Raw genomic sequence first — 19,886 nt, 5'->3', positions numbered from 1 at the left:
AACTAATAACTAACATATTAATAAGAAATAATCTACGGTTTGGCACACTTAGTCACTTTAAGCACTATTCTTCATCATAAGGCGGGTTACGAATAAGCTATGCATTTTGTCTGAATCAATTAGCTAATTTTGTTTTACCCATAAAATCAGTCAATTACCTTCTACCATTTGATACATAGACCCCCCCACCATCTTTGAAGTCCTCAAGTTGTCAGCTGAAAGGAATAGGTATAGTATTAATAGGTCTATCACATTCATTTTCCGGTTAGTAGTATTTTATCATTTTCGCATTACAACTTCTTAAGATAAAATACCTCAACAGGCATAATTATTTCCATTTACTCTAAACTTCGAAACTTAGTAACCTTCATGAAATTTTATATAGAATTAGATCAATACTTCAATATGTCAAAAGGAAATAGGCTCTGATGAGTATTTTTAAATTCTGAGAGCAATTTTTTTCCCACCTAATAAACTATAATTCACTCAAATTCCAGCTTGATAGAATGAGAATTCTAATGTAAGGAGACATTTTAAACAACTGATCGAAAGAATAAAATAGATAATTATTATTAAGAATTCCCCAAGATATCATACGAAAATTGTTCCGATCATTTTGGCCGCGGTACATTGAGGATTGAAGCCTCCAACATTTAATCAGAGATTGTATTTGGAATTCTCACGGAATCCGTTGTCCCCGATCACTTCAAAGAAAATCTAAACGGATCAACAAGGTGTGATTTTCTTTAGTCATGATGAAGATAATTTGCAACCAAACCCCGATCGCCGTTCTCCAGAATGGACCTTTCAAAGCTAAATCTTTTCCAGCCAGTCACCAGCCGGCCCTCCAACACGGTAATCCGATCAGTGTTGTGCCCCTTCCACGTAGTGAAATGTAGACCGTTTAGAAAATGCGCCCCTAGAACAATATCAAAGCGTAGTCCAATAGTGAACTTTGCAGGTAGCGGAGAGAGTGGACTCCTTGAGCGTAGTCTTCGGTTGAAACATTGGGAATTTCAAACCTCACTGGACGATGGCTTAGAAGCCCGGAATATTTCTCATACGATATTGACCCTGGCCGTAAAAGCCACAAGTATGTAGTTCTAAAGTAATATAAAGTATACTAGCGCCTAAAAGTGACAAAAGGAATTCATACAAATATAGGATTTATAATATAAACGTTGCAGAATTGTCGTAACTTTACTTAAAAAATTATAATTTAAAAATGGCACCTCTGTTTTGTAATTTAATGGATTCACTAGTCTGATTTTAGGATGTCATCGATCTAGGTATGTGCAAGATTTCAGTATTCAGGTACTCTGATTGACAAATGTAAAGAACTAAAACATGATCACAGAAGACACAGTGGTAAGCTGCGTAATGGGCATCCTTATTCGTTGAGAGAACATCTTCAACAGCCAGTTTATCCATATTCGTCTTCATTGTGCTCAGGAAATAGAAACAAAAGTAACAATTTATCAACTTGGTACAACCTTTATGCATGAGGTCTTCAACTTAAACACTAATCTAAGTTAAGGTGATATCAAGCGACGTAAGATAGTTTGGCATTATACTGCGGTCAGAATAATGTCCCATGATCAGTGATGTATTCCATCATAACAACATTTCCACAGAATGAAAGTGAAATCCATAGGTTTGCATGTACTCAGAACTGGAAATGATACAGTTTATTGTGGTTGAGGCTTGTAATTAACCATATCAGTATACGCTTGTTTCTCGAGTTATACCGGGCCAGTTCTAACAGTTGTATGTCGTTCGAAAGCTCCTTCAGAGAGATTTCCAAACAAAAGTAATATTTGTCGGGTTTATCGGTCACAAAGAATTTCGAGTAAGCTCTAAAATGTACTTTCAGAAAAGTGCTTACATATTATCGTGTCGAAGGAAGTGATTAGTGGGATTTTTTCAACTAGTGTATTAAGCGCGAGAATTAGAATAAGGACACAAAGGAGTATCTCAAAACTGCGATAGTCAGAAATCATTTAACCAGCACCAAATATGTAATTATATACGCTTCTATACTCTAATTTCGGAATGCATAAAGACCAAATTTACAATTTTAATAAATTATTTTGAGATTGGTCTTATCGATTGTCTATTTCTGCTAGGTGATGTTAGGACTTTTATAACCTATAAATTACCAAATATCTCCTATAAGTAAGATATTTATGGTCTAAAAATCCTCCAAAAATTTCCTAAAATTACAAAAAAGAGGCCTAAAAGTAAATTTTATATTCTAAATTCAATTATTATGAAAATAACTTTCGAAATTTTTAACTGTACTAGCAATTAATAAGTGACATACCGAAAATTAAGTTAGAAACTTATAAGACCGTATACCTCATTATTTATTTAATTTTGTATTACTAGTATCTGAATGACTGCACAGAAATTATTTTAAACCGGGCGAGTTGGTCGTGGTTTCCCATTTTCACACCAGGCAAATGCTGGGGCTGTACCTTAATTAAGGCCTCGGCCGCTTCCTTCCCATTCGTAGGCCTTTCCTCTCCCCTCGTCGCCATAACACATATCTGTGTCAGTGCGGCGTAAAGCAACTTAAAAAAAAGTATTTTAACCTGATTTAGTTTTCGTCAATTAGTCCCCGCTAGTTGTAACTTTTCATTTCCACTTAGTTGCAGTATACAATAAATACTTTATGTAAATTTTTAAAATTAGACCTGGAACAATTTTCGGCTATTCGAGCCTTTTTTTATAGAAAACTAGAGGACCCGTACTGCTTCACAGCATTCGTTATAAATAGGTCAGATAACTCGTCTTACTCATATTGTTTTGTCTGCCCTTTTATGAACTTTTAATAAGAAGCGCGTAATGGTAAGCCGCCGGCCCCGTGGTGTAGGGGTAGCGTGCCTGCCTCTTACCTGGAAGCCCCAGGTTCGATTCCCGGCCAGGTCAGGGATTTTTACCTGCACCTGAGGGCTGGTTCGAGGTCCACTCAGCCTACGTGATTAGAATTGAGGAGCTATCTGACGGTGAGATGGCGGCCCCGGTCTAGAAAGCCAAGAACAACGGCCGAAGGGATTCGTCGTGCTGACCACGTGACACCTCGTAATCTGCAGGCCTTCAGGCTGAGCAGCGGTCGCTTGGTAGGCCAAGGCCCTTCAAGGGCTGTAGTGACATGGGGTTTGGTTTACTGTATGGTAAGCCGCAGTTCGTAGTCAGAAGTAATTCATTCGTATGCCTTCATCCCGTCTGTTTCATCAGAATTCTAGCCCTAGTGATGAGTTCATGCCTGGTCTACTTATTTAAATGCGAAGGTCAACGCAGTCGAAAGCAAGAAGCGAAAATAACAATGCATAAGACTGCATACTGACTACAGTTTCTAAATAACGAGATTGTAACCAGTGAGAAAGAACTTCACCTTAACAAACGAAGAGATAGTTTTACAGAATATTCGGTTTTGTTCTCTCCCGGGTTCCTCATTAGGGTTCTAGGCTACGATGGAATATTAAAGAGATAGAGCGGGTAACCAAGAGACTGTGACCTCAATTAAGGTAAAAAGCTAGCATTTGCCTGGTGTGAAAAATGTAAAACCACGGAAAACTATATTTATGACTTTCAATTACGAGCTCGAACCCATTGCCCCCCCCCCAAATGGAATAAGAAAGGGCTAGAAGTGGTAAGTGGTCGTGGCGTTGAGGTACAGCCCCAGTATTTTCCTTAAAATGGAAAACCAAGTAAAACTATGTAATTAAGTTTATTTAATAAAAATCGATTTATAGAAGAATTTAACTTCGACGAATTTTGTCAGATACTACACATTCTTGCAGAATATTTTGATTTGTTTTGCATATAATATATCAGAACTCAGAAAAACATATTTTTGTTTACTGTTAATTTCTTAGAAGACTCAGGTCACGTACATTTATGTCCAGCCACTTATGAATCAATTCTATTCATTCCTGGTACGTGTAAAGGTACAGATACTAGTTTCATTCAAAACTCACCTTTTCAAAGTAAAAATGTGTTGTTAAAAATGTATAACCTTTAGTTTAGATCATGTGATATTATCTTGCGTTGCATAACATCACCTTAATGACAATAACATGTACATACGATAAATAACATTCTTTAAATCAAGGTTAGCATATCGAATACGATACTCTATTTTTTAAAAATAACCAATTTCATAGCACGAATTCAACGACAGAATTTATAATTACAAACTTTTCTTAACGACGCGTATGTGGCCATAGTTAAGACCGGAAGGCAACGTTTGTGCGTGTCACCGTAAAAGTCCTCATTCTTCTTTGTAAACTTGTTGCGCTTAAGTCTTAAAAATTTAGAGAAACTTTAAAATATTCAGTGTATTTTTATTGATAACGAACGTTACGCATAATTCTCAAATTAAGTTACTTGCATACGTAGGAATAAGTACTCTGGGTAATTTCTCGTAATTCTTATGTTAGGTCTGATAGATTGTATTACACAATTTTTAAAGTAAAACTATTATTTTGAAAAAGCCATGAATTCAAACTCTCTTCGAAAATGATCACAGACATTTATCTACTATAGTAGAACCAATAACTCTCATTACTCTGTGCTTCACATGTCTAACAAGGAAACACTTCCATCTTTAAATCTCCGAGCTGATTGAGATTTGGTACAATGACTTCAGTAGAGAAGGAAGTAATGTGTGTGCTAGAGAGAAAGATAGAGAGCGTGACACATGAACTGGCCGGCCGCCCCGCCTCTACCTGCTTCTCGCCACTCACTCCTGTCTACGCGGTGCTCAAACGAGCAAACTTTGACATCCCAAAACAGGTGCTAAATTTACGATTGGCATCTCATTTTGATATGGCTGAATAAAGTATCCCTACTGAAGTCGTCGTACCAAATCTCAATCAGCTGGAGACTTGCACTTGGAAGGATTTCCTTGTAGTCTAAAGTCAATCTGATAAAGGCTCCGATCACAAGATTTAGAATAGCTGCTGATAAAAATTTGTACCGACAGTCAAATATCACATATATTTTCCTGAGAATACTTGCATCTAGAGCAAGGAGTAAGGCTTTATTAATAGCAAGTTTGTCCCCTTCATGAAAGCTTACACCACGGAAAAGGTGCGGAAAACCACAGTTTACCAGGTAATTTTCATTGTTTCTAAATCTTCCCCCCACATCTTATGATTCACCTTAATAGATAATGATGATCACACTTAAGTGTGTGTCCAACCCTTGTCCTGTTTCTCTACGCGGTAGGGTATGAACTGAAATAAATCTTTGTAGCGAGTTTTACGACCGAATGCCCTTCCTGACGTCAACCTCATCAGAGATGTTAATGAGATGGAATGAATGACATGATATATAATAGCAGGAAGGGGAGGGTGACACCCTGTGCCGGCACATATCCTACTCCTATCGAATAGCACCAAGGAGTCTGCTCAAGGCTTCACTGTCCCCATCCAATGGAAGAATCGCCCCTAACTCCATATGAAAACTGCAGAGAAGTTTGTAACTGAAGCCAAACTTTTATCGTGGAATAGATATAAGATCCATATTTTTGGTAAATGTATTTCTAAAGTATGGATCTCTTATGTGAATAGAAAATGTACTGCATACCTACACCCTTCCTACCCTGTCGGTCAACATTCTAAGATGATTTTTTCTACCAGTGGGACTCGAACCGGCTAACCATGGCGTCAGACTATAGAGACATACCGCCTTAACGATCATGACCACCAGGTGGGCGCTAATATACAGTAATGTGAATATTCCAGTCCATATGATCAAAATGTTTACAACATATACGAAGAAATTAAAGTGTATTCAGAAATTAGGCTAACTTTGAGGTTTGCTAGTCGAGATATCCCAACCACAACGAGGTTCTAATGATATCTTAAGATTATTTTTCTCGATGCAGCTACTTCAGTCTTTACACAGATAGTTAAAGTGTTATGACATCCCACCCACCCTCAGTTTAAACGATGTTCGCACAATTATGAAAACTTTCTTTCGCATATTGTTTACACACATTATAAATTGTACATATCCCAGAGTACTTAACCGATCGTTATATGCCAGACTTAGAAATTCCAAATTTACGCGGTGAATATAATTTCATTTAACATCATAACAAGAAAATTTTTAAAAAAATATTTTCAGACAAATTCTTACAGCGGAATGATATTTCTGTATTGCGCAATAGATCGTCCATCTTCAAAAGATAACACGACTGAATTAAATTCGCATTTCTCACTGTTCAGATCGTTCACAACATGTACTGTACATAATTTTGAAACAAATACTGAGGAATGATTCAAAATTACGGCAATGAAACTGCCACTCAGAAATTCGGATGGATTTTACACAGTATGGTTCATTTCAATTATTCTTGCTTCATGGTTTGTTCATGATGTCTCCACTGTAGGCTGTATTCTCGTACATGTGCTCCAAGGGGGTTGTCTCCGTGGGAATGGCAGGAGCAGCTGAACTGGAGGGACCCCATTCCTTCAGTGGCCTTAGTAAGTCCATTCCTTTCTGTAACGTAATAAAAAAAACGAATGGGGTAATTGTTTATTTACAGAATAGTACGTTAAGTTATTGTGAATTCTTGAATTCTCTGAATGAAGAATCTTGCTTGAATTTTAGAACATATGATGAGACCATCTTTCTGTTTCAACGTAAAGTGAATGCCAACAGTTCTGTCAATAAGTTATAATAGTTAACAGAGCTATCTCCAACACTGTGGGGAAAATGGACTCACAGAATCATGGTCCGAGGCTTTCGTAACAGTTAGTGTACATCGAAAATAAAACCACAGCGTCTTAAACTCTGGATTCAAGGGAAAAGTTAAAAAAAAACACTCAAAGTGAAATAATTCATGACATATGACACACTAATAAACAAATCTTAGCAATCGCTAGTGAAAACAAAATATGATTATAAGTCAACAACTTAAGGAGTGCCAAATGGTCTATTAAAGTCTTTGCACTCTGCATTATTGAGAACTGTTGAGGAAAGTTCTCCCATTCAGGAAAGTTTGACTTCATGTGACATTAATAAACTTACCTCTCTTCCTAGAATGACGCGATATACTGCGAAGGCTGGTAGAGGTATTAAGGTTGATAATCCAATAAACCATCCAAGAGCGTCCACCCATTCCGGGAAGATGTAGTTCCCAAAACTGGCATAGGTGAAATTATATAATGTGAATGCAAGTACTCCCTGGAACATAAAGCATTAGACTTTGTCTCAGACAGTTTATTATATTTGTACGAATCTATAGCAACAATCAGGTTTAAAAATGATCAAATTTAGGGACACTAATATAGAAGAGATTGCTGTGGAATCTCATTCGAATTCACTTCCTATCTTCAAGCGCTCTGCACTTAGCAGAAGCAGGATCGAACGATTGGTAGGAGGGGAGGGCAGTAGAGTTATAAAATGATAATAGAACTTAATGAAAGTGCTTGTGCGTGCATGCGTAGTGTCATTATAAGGACGCTCATACAAGAGAGTTATGTTGATATTCAGATTGCAATACACTACAAAATCTTACATTAAAATACAGAAAAAGAACAATACGATCAAGGTCAACAGTTTTACGGCGGATGGTATGTTGAGATTACAATCTTAAATCCAACTTACTGGCTAGTTTGAAAATAGATTCACGAAATCTGTTAGTTTTATAATTATGCCTCTGTGAATGTTCAAAACCCCTTGAATCGACTTTCACTTGTTTATTGTCGGTTTCCGTTTTTAAAAAATTCCATGGTGGGGAATTATAATCCCCAGTAACCCCCCCCCCCTCTGGTTGCGCCCCTGGCACATAGGTTATTATATCAAACACCGAGTCGAGAGAAACGTCGTTTAATTCAGTAAATACAGCGCCTTCTGGTGACGAAAGGAGGAACCTCGAACCCAGCTGTATAACAGGTGGCACATGGATTTCTCAATTTTTATTTTGGTGGTCATTATAAATATTGAAAATCACTTAATATTTTATTATTTGTTACATCTGTGCAATTTTTCCTTTAACCATCAATTGTAAATTATATAGGGTATGGATAAAACGCCGTCTAAAAGCACAGGCTGATAAAGAAGTTCAGAATTATTACCATGAAGAGAGGGACCTACCTTCTATCTCGCTACTTCCAGTGAGATTCAACTCTGGAGATTCCGAGGTCGTTCTGCTTGGTCTCAGTTCAATTGTTGACGGTGTGATTGAAGGGAGCATTGTAATCTTGCAAAATTTGGGCACCCAGCTCATAATGGATCTTGACGTTTCATGACCAATGGACACCGAAAAATTGGGTTCAGAATATAACTGTGTTTCAACACTCCATAGCTAAATGATTAGCGTGCTGGCCTTTGTTTCAGCGGGTCTCGGGTTCAATTCCCGGCCGGGCCAGGGAGGTTAACGTTCATTGGTTAATTCCGATGGCTCAGGGGCTCGGCGTGTGTGACGGACCCCACTTCCACAGTCGCGCAGATCGCCTGTACGGCATCAACTCGAAAGACCTGCACCAGGCCTCTACGGAGGCTACACGCCATTATACTGTGTTCCACAGATAGATAATTAGATAAGAGAGCTGTGTCGGTGCGACGTAAAGCAAATTGTAAAAAGAAAAAGAAAAGGAGATAAATTCGAGTTCACGTACAAAATGTTTCATTCTTGTGTTGAAGTAAGCAAATTTGTGTCCTTGCTGCGAGGTGGTGTAGCATACACCCAGTAGAGATGACCTGCATGTTCGTTCTTGACCACATGCCAGGTCTCCTGCCAATCTTACATTTCTGGAAGTATACGGAATACACTGGATACTGGTCGCACTTCGCGGCGACTGTAGGAGGGAAAGGGGCTGGGAGTGAGAAGGAAGCGGCCGCGGCCTTAATTAAGATTCAGCCCCACCATTTGCCTGGTGTGAAAATGGGAAAGCATGGGAAACCATCTTCAGGGCTGCTGAAAGTGGGGTTTGAACCCACTCGGATGAAAGCTCACAGGTGCGCGCCACAAACTGCACGGCCAACTAGCCCGGTTTTCCTCGTATTTTGTTGTATATCAAAAATACAGGGTTGTCGGAAACAATGTGAAGCGGGTATACGAACATTAGAGAGTTGGCCATACACAAAAATTGGAAAATACATGAAAGTTAAAGAATACAGAAGAATACTTTTCATGCTTTTAGTCCGTGGCCACAGCAGGTTACTAGTTCCCAATGTTTCACCGGGAAATGTACCTAGCATTCTCAACGGATCCACTCTCTCCGAAGGTCAATTTGACAATCATGCTGTTACAAATAAAATTGATTAGCCTAAATAATCAAAATTCTTTATGGGAGTCCACCGAAGGAAAAGAAGTATTTTAAGGGGCCGAGACAACTGAGACAAGTTACAGAGTAAAGTGATAACTTACAATCAACGTAATCGGTGCCAGTACCACCCACGACACCCACCAGTACTTCCGAGCGGCGGGCCTCAGTCTGATGGTCATCTCGCCGATGTTGTCGAGGAAGCGTTCACAACCTATAGATAAAATATTCATTACACTCTGAAGTTGGCAGTTAGTATATATAATTATAACTAACTAAATAACTCAATTCCCATCGCTCGGGTCCTGGGTATTTAACTTCTTCCAAACATTCCTGCTACTCAGACACCACACACAACTGTATCCTCCACGAAACTAACAAACAGATTTCCATACACAGCAAATGACGCCTTACAACTGCTGCACCAGGCTAGCAATAACCACATCAAAGTGTTGTTATTATTATTATTATTATTATTATTATTATTATTATTATTATTATTATTATTATTATTATTATTATTATTATTATTATTATTATTCAGTCACTACTGATTTGCATTTTGGGGAGTCGCCCAGATGGCAGATTCCCTATCTGTTGTTTTCCGAGCCTTTTCTTAAGTGATTTCAAAAAATTGGAAATTTATTGAACATCTCCCTTGGTAAGAGTTGTTTTTTTTTTGTTTTGTTTTTTTTTTTTTGCTATTGGCTTTACGTCGCACCGACACAAATAGGTTTGTCCTAATTTGTCCTTAATCTTCATATTGTGATCTTTCTTACTTTTAAAGACACCATTCAAACTTATTCGTGCAGCTGTGAACTCGCATCCGGGAGATGGTGGGTTCGAATCCCATTGTCGGCAGCTCTGAAGATGGTTTTCCGTCTTTCCCATTTTCACACCAGGCAAATATTCGTCTACTAATGTCGCTCCACGCCATTACGCCATTTCTTCACTGATAGCTCGGAACATACCGCTTAGTCGAGCAGCTCGTCTCCTTTCCTCCAAGCCTTCCCAGCCCAAATTTAAATTTATTACTATTATTATTATTATTATTATTATTATTATTATTATTATTATTATTATTATTATTATGCGGGAATGGTCCCTTTCGGAACACACGAAGCTTTATTTATGATTTCGTTTGCGGAGGGTCCAGGATGCTTTCATCTGTTGACTAAAGATCCTCTTCCTTTCTTCCATCCACGTGGCACCTGCTCTTTTTGGTACTTCATTCTCTGCAGTAACTTCCCACTTGCCAATTTTCTTTCTATATATATTTCGATCCAAAATGTCTTAAAAAACAAATACGTGTTAGTCGCAACTTCCAAACTGTCCTTAGCCTGTCAAAATAACTCCCGAGTGTCTAGGCAAATGGTCTGAAAGATATTTCTGTGTCACAAGGTCACGAGAGAACTGCAGACTCTCATATTAACAGTCCTTCGCTTGTCTAAAATCCTCTGAGAATGTGAAATGGGACACCTCCTACAATTCTGTATTCCCTCTTTAATAATCTTGATTTTCTCTGTAACCTATAACGCTTTAGAAAGCCGGGCTGAGTGGCTCAGACGGTTAAGGCACTGGCCTTCTAACCCCAACTTGGCAGTTCGATCCTGGCTCAGTCCGGTGATATTTGAAGGTGCTCAAATACGACAGCCTCGTGTCGGTAAATTTACTGGCACTTAAAAGAACTCCTGCGGGACTAAATTCCGGTACCTCGGCGTCTCCGAAGACCGTAAAAGTAGTTAGTGGGACGTAAAGCAAATAGCATTATTATTACGCTTTAGAAAATGGTATTTTTTCATAGTAGTTACAATTCTTTTCAAGATTCAAGCTAATAGATTGCAATGTTTTGACTTAGTGATAAACTTCCCCTGTGGGTAAGGGTGCTAGAATACATCCACGGATTCACCTACAAATGCACGAAGCTGCTAAAGGGGATCCCAACTTAGGTGAGTGGATTGAAGACCACAGGGCTCCTAGCTGAGTGACATCGCTTCCAGTTACTTGTGTCACTCTCATCGCTTTCATTTTTCCTATCCGACCTTCGGCGTTCATTACGTGAGTTCTTCCAGCCACGATGGTATTATGCCGACTTACGAGGCCTATAGAGAAATTTTCACGCCCTTTTCTTTCTTTTGACGATACCTTCCTTCTTTGTCTCTTTCCTCTTTTGGGCATAGTTAGTTTCTCATTGTCCTTCTGTTCTCAAGAAAGCGTGTTCGAACCCTGTTGAAGACGGTGCCATTTGAGACAGTTTAAATGCGACAGCTCCATGTCGTTGTCTTCCAGTACGTAAGAGAACTCTTTCGGGACAGAATATCGGGTCCCGGTGTCTATTAAAACTATATATAGCAATAGAAGAGGCAGTAAAAGATATAATTACCTCTATTATTATTATTATTATTATTATTATTATTATTATTATTATTATTATTATTATTATTATTATGTATTTCCGTAATCAAGCCAGTAGCAGTTACAAGGGCGGGATTGACATTTCAAAGTCCGCCCATGGCGTCATAAACCTTTTTTTTTTTTTTTTTTTTTTTGCTATTTGCTTTACGTCGCACCGACACAGATATGTCTTACGGCGACGATGGGAGAGGAAAGACCTAGGAATTGGAAGGAAGCGGCCGTGGCCTTAATTAAGGTACAGCCCCGGCATTTGCCTGGTGTGAAAATGGGAAACCACGGAAAACCATCTTCAGGGCTGCCGACAGTGGAGCTCGAACCCACTATCTCCCGATTACTGGATACTGGCCGCACTTAAGCGACTGCAGCTATCGAGCTCGGTAATCATAAACCTTAAATGCAGCCCTGAGTCGACGTAAGGGTACAAAAATTTATTTTATAACATATTAAAGAATGTAGGGTGGAGTTACTGCTGCCAACTGTGCAGTAAAAGTGTGTGGTATCTATGCGTATAATTGTAACATTATTATTACTAACTGTTTCAACAGTATCAGTACTACTTGCTTCAAATGTTATTAATTTATTTTACCTACACAATGCTACTGTAAATATACGAGTTATCTGCACTCACCATAGATCCATGAGACAACAACGACTTCCACGAAGCCCAAGATAAAGATGGCCCAGTAAGCAGTGTTCCAGTCCAGTAGGGTGAACAGATAGACGCCTCCACTGAAGCACATTGGGAGCGCCAGCAAGAAACACGACAGACAAATGGCGCCGGTGACAGCGTACTTATAGGATCGTAGCCACGGCCACAAGTCAATAATGGATGTGCTGACTGCTTCAACTCCCGCAAACTGAACAAGCAAAAAATAGATTTTGTAGTACTGTGAAACAGACCTTGCATCGTTTCGATTTGTACAGAAAAGAACGTGCATTTAAAAATTATCCAACCGAGCTCGATAGCTGCAGTCACTTAAGTGCGGCCAGTATCCAGTATTCGGGAGATAGTAGGTTCGAACCCCACTGTCGGCAGCCCTGAAAATGGTTTTCCGTGGTTTCCCATTTTCACACCAAGCAAATGCTGGGGCTGTACCTTAATTAAGGCCACGGCCACTTCCTTCCCACTCCTAGCCCTTTCCTGTCCCATCGTCGCCATAAGACCTATCTGTGTCGGTGCGACGTAAAGCAACTAGCAAAAAAAAAAATATTATCCACATCACTAAGATTTATTTCACTATTATTATTTTTTCCCGCCTCTGTGGTGTAGTAGTTAGTGTGATTAGCTGCCACCTCCGGAAGTCAGGGTTCGATTCCCGGCTCTGTCACGTAATTTGAAAAGTGGTACGAGGGTTGGAACGTTTCGTTTCGTATGGCTTTTAGTGCCGGGATATCCCAGGACGGGTTCGGCTCTCCAGGTGTAGGTCTTTCTATTTGACGTCCGTAGGCGACCTGCGCGTCGTGATGAGGATGAAATGATGATGAAGACCACACATACATCCAGCCCCCGTGCCGTAGGATTAACCAATTAAGGTTAAAATCCCCGACCCGGCCGGGAATCGAACCCGGGACCCTCTGAACCGAAGGCCAGTACGGTGACCGTTCAGCCAACGAGTCGGACTCAACTGAGTAGAAGGGGTTCGATTCCCTCCTCAGCCATGTTTTCTGTGGTTTTCCACTTCTACTCCAGTCAAATTCTGATGGACGACGATTCCGAAACGATGAGGAGATGAAAGCAGCTATCTCCAGGTGGTTACATAGTGCTGGAGGTGATTTCTACGCATCCGGAATCGAAACGTTCTTTGAATGTTCCGAGAAATGTTTGCAGTCTCTTGGGGACTATGTGGAACATTGAACGTTTATTGTATGTTGTCATAACCGTGTTGCCTATGTGCAGGTGGTTTCATAAATGGCCATAACTTAGAAGCGTAACTTACTTTTAGATTCGCCCTCGTATATGGCATGTTTTACGGCCGGATGCCCTTCTTAACGCTAATAGTTGAGGAGCTAATGAGGATAAAAAATGAATTATGGTGAAGGAAATTGAATAGATGAAATCTGCTATGACCTATGAATAAGAAATGTCCTGGCATTTGGCCGGAAGTGAAAATAGGAAACCAGAAAAAAACATTTTCAGGACAGCCGACGCGTCTCCCGAATGCAGAGCTTGGCTCCATAACAGCAACATGTTAACGCTCCCGGCCATTCTACTCGGTCTATACACATACAATATACAACAATTTTAACACATCTTCATATTATCTTGAATTTTCAGTGAAGCGAATTAATTTTAACAATCAGTAAGGACTATTATATCGAGGTGTACAGAGGTTAGAACTCACCTGACTTCCGAGACCCAAGATGAAGAGCATGAAGAAAAAGAGGACAGACCATAGTTGTGGTAAAGGCATGCGCAGTACGGCCTCCGGATAGGCGACGAAGGCGAGTCCAGGACCAGAATCAACAACATCTTCTACTTCCATCCCCAACTCGTGGGCCATGAAGCCCAGGATGGAGAAAACAGCAAAGCCGGCGAATATAGCTGTCAACATGTTCGCGACTGACACGAACAACGCGTCTCTGAAAAGTACATAATAAAAACAATAATTAGGGTTCTAATGTTTTTCTTCATTGGTACGTCACACATCAACTGTTTGTCTAACACCCCTGTGCGATCGCGGGTGCAAAGATATAGCACATATCTCTGTTTTACGGCTAGACCCCCTTCCAGACTCTAACCTTCCGTGCAGAGATCTATTCACTATTAAGTGTTTATGTTGTGATTTTTAGTGCGGTCTGCTTGTGTACTTGAAAAGGAGTGTATTAGGACAAACACAAACGCAAACATCCAATCCGCCAATCAGAGGAATTAACCAGACTTCGCTAAAATTCCCGTATCAGCCTTGAATTGAATGGGATATTTTGAAACAAAGGGCTCAATGGTCACCATGCACCAAGGAGTCGGACGTTCGTAATAAAACGTTTATTACGTAAAATATAACATTATATCGTTGCGCCGAGAAAAGCCTCTTTGTGATAACATTTCAGCTTAGAACTCTGACCTTAAAGGTTCTGTCCTTTAAGGTTCGGTATTGCATGAGCTATATCAACGAATTTCCGTTCTAAGTGATAACATGTGCTGTAGGTCAGTATTTATCCCCTCAACATTATCACATACTGGTATTTTGAGTCGCAACGACGGTGAATGTAAAGCACCAAAGAAACGTTTCTTTATTTCAGGAAAAAATCCACATGCGTTTCTTGGAAAAACTCGTGTCCCCACTAGATGGTGACCGCTGCATTCATGCGCCATCTATACACAACAATGATTGGCAAGAGCAAAAGTTGTAGGCTGGCAATGATGACATCACACGGTTGTTTGCTGTAACAGTTGACATGTAGCAAGTGAGACGCTTGACTAAGATCAAAATAACCATTTATCTGATGGCAAACTGAAAGTATTATTGAGGCTAAAATCTTCCCCAGATTACGGCCCAAAAATTACAATGCCTAAAGGTCGTTTACAAGCAGATAACAAATTACCTTAACAAACATAATTTACTCGACAAATACCAGTCAGGATTTAGACCTAACCACAGCACTACTAATAGTTACAAATGACATTCAAGCACGCATGGACAACGGACAAATGACTATCCTTGTACTTTTAGACCTAAGTAAAGCATTTGACTGTGTGGACAGGGAAATATTATTAGCTAAGCTACAAGCACAAAAATTTTCTTCAAGCGCACTGACGTGGCTGCACTCTTATTTAATTGGGCAGCAGCAGTGCGTTTCAGCAGGTACGAAAGTATCACACTAGCAACAAACTGAAGTTGGCGTAGTTCAGGGCAGTGTTCTAGCGCCACTGCTATTTTCACTGTACTTAAATGACCTACCAGAACATATAAAAGCGTGTAAATACCATTTCTATGCAGACGACATACAACTTTATATACAAACAAACCCGAAAGACATCCAACTAGACATTAACAAACTAAACGATGACCTGGAAAATATAAAAGACTGGACTAAAAATAACTCTCTTAAATTCAATCCATTCAAATCGCAAGCAATCATAATTGGATACAAAAGTAATCATACCAAACTGAAAAGTGTTAAAATTCCCCCAATCCTATTCCACGCAACACCAAAACAAATAAACGAAACTGTAAAAAAACCTTGACCTCATTTTTGATAAGTACTTAAACTGGAAGGAGCACACGACGAAAATATGCCAACGAGTATTCTTTTCTTTGCACTCTCTTAAACGTTTACGGGATCTCCTTCCTCTAAATACGAGCAAGTTACTTGTTCAAAGCTTAATTCTACTCATCTTCGATTATGGTGACGTAATATACAACAACCTAAACACCACACTTAATGCTAAACTTCAGCGGGCTTATAATACATGCATCCGTTTTGTATTAAATAAGCCCAGGTATTGTCATATATCACCTTGTCTTGAACAGCTGTCGTGGTTATGTTTGGCGGAGAGAAGAAACCTTCACTCTGTTTCGCTTGTTCACAACATCCTCCGTACAGACACACCAAGTTATCTGAGAATGGATCTTAAATACTTGTCATCTCCAAACAGTATACCTACAAGGTCAGAAACCTCTTCCCTGCTGAGCTTCCCAATTTACCGCACGACCGGTTACGGCAACTCATTCGTACCTGCAACCATATGCTCTTGGAATTCCCTTCCGGCTGTAATTAGAGACATATATAGTAGAAATGTATTTTTAAAAATATGTTATAAATGGTACATAGACTTAAGAAATTAGTATTTAATGGTTTTTTAATAGTGACTCTAAGAAATGTACGTTTTGTTTATAACTATTATTTAAGTTTAATTATATAATTAATTCGCTTTGGGAGTGGCGACCCCATCGTACCAATAGCCTATATCTGCTTCATTCATTCCATCCCTGACCCGGTCAATGACTGGAAAACAGGTTGTAGGTTTTCATTTTCTTATATAATTAATTATAATAATTAGAAAGCTTAATACTCTGTAGTTTGTACAATGTAGTACATATGAGATGGTTTGGCATAACAGCAGGCTTCATAGCCTGAGCCACGCCATATAAAACGAGACAATAATAAGTAAATAAATAAATAAAAATGACTGACAAACATTAATTTATATTCTGCTACAGTCGAGTCCCGCGAAATCGACCTAATGTGGACCGAGAGTGTGTCGAGTTTTACAGAATTAGGGGTGGGTTATTCACAACTCATACTATTATACTACAATTACTCTACTGAAAGTTCTAGCACAATAAATGACACAGAATATTACAACATATCTTGAAATAATTGTTAAAAATGAAAGAAGAAACGTACATACAAAACTGAAGAAACGACTAGTTCCTTGAAGAAAAAATGCCGTGATGCTTGACTGTGTCTTGCAGTCAATTCGTCCTCGTTTAGCTTCTTCACTTAAGCGGCAGAGAAACAGTATGTCCATAGCAGATGCACCTTGCTCCTCCATGTAACGGAGCATTCTTCTAGCGGTGTATAGTCCTCCACCGTGAGTCATCCTTTTAAATTTTGCGTTGTCTTCCATCTTTTCGTCTTTTGGTTCGGCTTTGTTTTTATCTTCGTTCTATTCTACTAGTGCAACGATTTTTTCTCTCTAATAGTTGACAGTTTTTATCCTGTCCCATTCATTCTCCAACAGTACCACCAGAAACATCTTCGTAGCCAGGGATTTTGTTCGGTAAGTCCATTATTTCACAATTTTCTGTCTCTTCCCTGCTTTCTCGAAACTCGTTTGCTGAATGTCCCAGCGACTTTCTCCAGGAATTAACGAGGCATACACTACCACAGCCAATAAGTACGTGGGCTGGCGCCTACAGTATAGGTAATACGGTGTACATTTGTGCACTTCAGTCAATAACTTCTTGGACTGACGCCTACCGTGTAGGCAACACTGTGTACACCTATGTATGTACTACAGTCAAAATGCTTGTGATGTAGCGCTATTCAGTTCAAGGATCACATAGCAACTGTCACAGCAACATCATGTGGTGCGAACTCTCCGCTGACGTGCATCACAGCGGCACTAGGTGGGCAGTCGACGAACTTAATCACTGTATTACGTATGCTCGACTCCATTCCAAGATTCAGATATCCACCCCACTACGTCCACCATGTCTATTTTCTTTAGTGTACCGATCATGTCACATCCTCCATCCACGACTAAGGCATGAGAGGAAAGAAGTTTACGTCTGTATCTATTCTTCAATGCTTCCAAAATGCCCTGGTCCACTGGTTGACACACCGAAGTTATGTTAGGAGGGAAAAGCATGACTCTTATATCTTGACTAGAGAAAATAGTGATTTAGAAAGGACCAAACAAGTGCCCGCGTGGTTTGGGTCACGTATCTATCAGCTTGCATTCGGGGGATAGTTGTTTCGAACCCCAATGGCGGAAACCCTGAAGATGTTTTTCCATAGTTTCCCATTTTCACACCAGGCAAACGCTGGAGCTGTGCATTAATTAAAGCTACGGCCGCTACCTTCCCACTACTAGCCCTTTCTTATCCCATCATCGCCTTAAGAACTATCTCTGCCGTAGCTCAATAGAAGACCAACAAACGCTAAACCCGAAGATTTTCGGTATTCGGTTCCCACCAGTGTGTAGCCCTTCGATGTGTGCAATATGTACTCAATATGATCTGATTATCTTAAAATCTATTTGAAAAACAATTGAGAAATCACTCGGAAAGATCAGATAATAAATGACTAATGAAACATTATATACCAGTGCCATTAAAATACAGAGGTGTGAAAATTGTTCGACTCAAACGAGAAGACAAAAATTAAATGGCCTTACTTTTTGCCCTCATTTGTCTTTCTAAATTGTTACATGGAACTCCCTATCTTTCAGTCAAGTATTCATCCAACTTACTAAACTTTGTGAAATACAGCATTATTGGTATTTCCTTTTATATTAAGTTGAGATTAAATATTTCTGTTTGGTCAATTGCTAATCCTACAACATCAGTTTCCAAGAATTAGGACAGCAAATAGTACAATGCACAGCGAATTATATCAGTGCTCAAGTACAGAAAAATATCACAGAACCACTTCATGCAATACCATTTTATCTAATTACACTCAAAAGAGAAATTAATTAACCTCAACATTGGAATTTAATATTCATAGAGGATTCTATTGACTATAACATCGCTACTGATGTAATTGAGCCGGCCCCGAGGTGTAGGGGTAGCGTGCCTGCTTCTTACCCGCAGGCCCCGGGTGCGATTCCCGGCCAGGTCAGGGATTTTTACCTGGACCTGAGGGCTTGTTCGAGGTCCACTCAGCCTACGTCATTAGAACTGAGGAGCTATCTGACGGTGAGATGGCGGCCCCGATCTAAAAAGCTTAAAATAACGACTGAGAGGATTCGCCGTGCTGACCACACGACACCTCGTAATCTGCAGGCCTTCGGGCTGAGCAGCGGTCGCTTGGTAGGCCAAGACCCTTTAAGGGCTGTAGTGCTATGGAGTTTGGGGATTTAATTGAAATAAAATGTAAATTGTGTTCTATAATTGACTTTAAATAGACAACAAGTAACACGTTAAAGAGCTCAACTACAGCAGAAGAAGATTTTTATGAGCAAGTAAGTAATGCTTTGAAATGTTAAAAAATTAGTGTTGAATCTCAGAATTTTCACACCTTTGTATGTATGATACTTATTTTTAAACTCTCCCTCAGATTAATATATCAAAAACATATCCGTAAGCTCCATTATCTACAAAGTTTCTTGACTACTTCTTCATTTAAAAAATGCTTGGAGGAATATGTAACCAATCGCACGCAAAATCTTGTACCGTTCATTGCTGGAAAATTTATTTTCCACCTAAGATTTTTCCTTTCAGGGGCCAAACAATCGCTAGTCACCTGGTAACAATCCGGACAATAAGGGGAGTGTATTTGCTCTACTACCAATTGTGCACTGTTGCCACATCAACGAGCATTATAGTACTGCACATCGTATCACTTTTAAAAGTTTCATTCATATTTCATCCACTTTCGTACTACAACCCAAAAGGCAAAAGAAATATATGACGAGCATGAAGAATATGGAATGGAAGTGAAGAAGGAGAAGAAGAAGAAGCTCCTATTGGCAATAAGTTTTATTCTTGCAAACCTTCAGATGTTACCGAAAAATAA

The 19,886-nt window shown here is 39.5% G+C and overlaps 1 protein-coding gene across 1 annotated transcript in view; it reads right to left on the bottom strand.

Annotated features, from left to right (window-relative positions):
* Positions 1–6,120: 6,120 nt before the first annotated feature.
* Positions 6,121–19,886, bottom strand: part of LOC136879339 (sodium- and chloride-dependent GABA transporter 2) — a 157,912-nt gene continuing 144,146 nt past the window's right edge. The window contains exons 7-11 of the mRNA XM_067153156.2: positions 14,042–14,279; positions 12,328–12,556; positions 9,389–9,498; positions 7,045–7,200; positions 6,121–6,513 (exon numbers count right to left, since the gene is read on the bottom strand). Of these exons, the coding sequence (XP_067009257.2) occupies positions 6,373–6,513; positions 7,045–7,200; positions 9,389–9,498; positions 12,328–12,556; positions 14,042–14,279 (874 nt within the window). The 3' untranslated portion in view covers positions 6,121–6,372. The remainder of the gene's footprint in view (positions 6,514–7,044; positions 7,201–9,388; positions 9,499–12,327; positions 12,557–14,041; positions 14,280–19,886) is intronic.

This window comes from Anabrus simplex, chromosome 8 (assembly GCF_040414725.1).
Source record: "Anabrus simplex isolate iqAnaSimp1 chromosome 8, ASM4041472v1, whole genome shotgun sequence".
Taxonomy (NCBI): Eukaryota; Metazoa; Arthropoda; class Insecta; order Orthoptera; family Tettigoniidae; genus Anabrus; species Anabrus simplex.
Note: the sequence above shows the minus strand (reverse complement) of the source record. Positions and strands in the feature narration are given on the sequence as shown.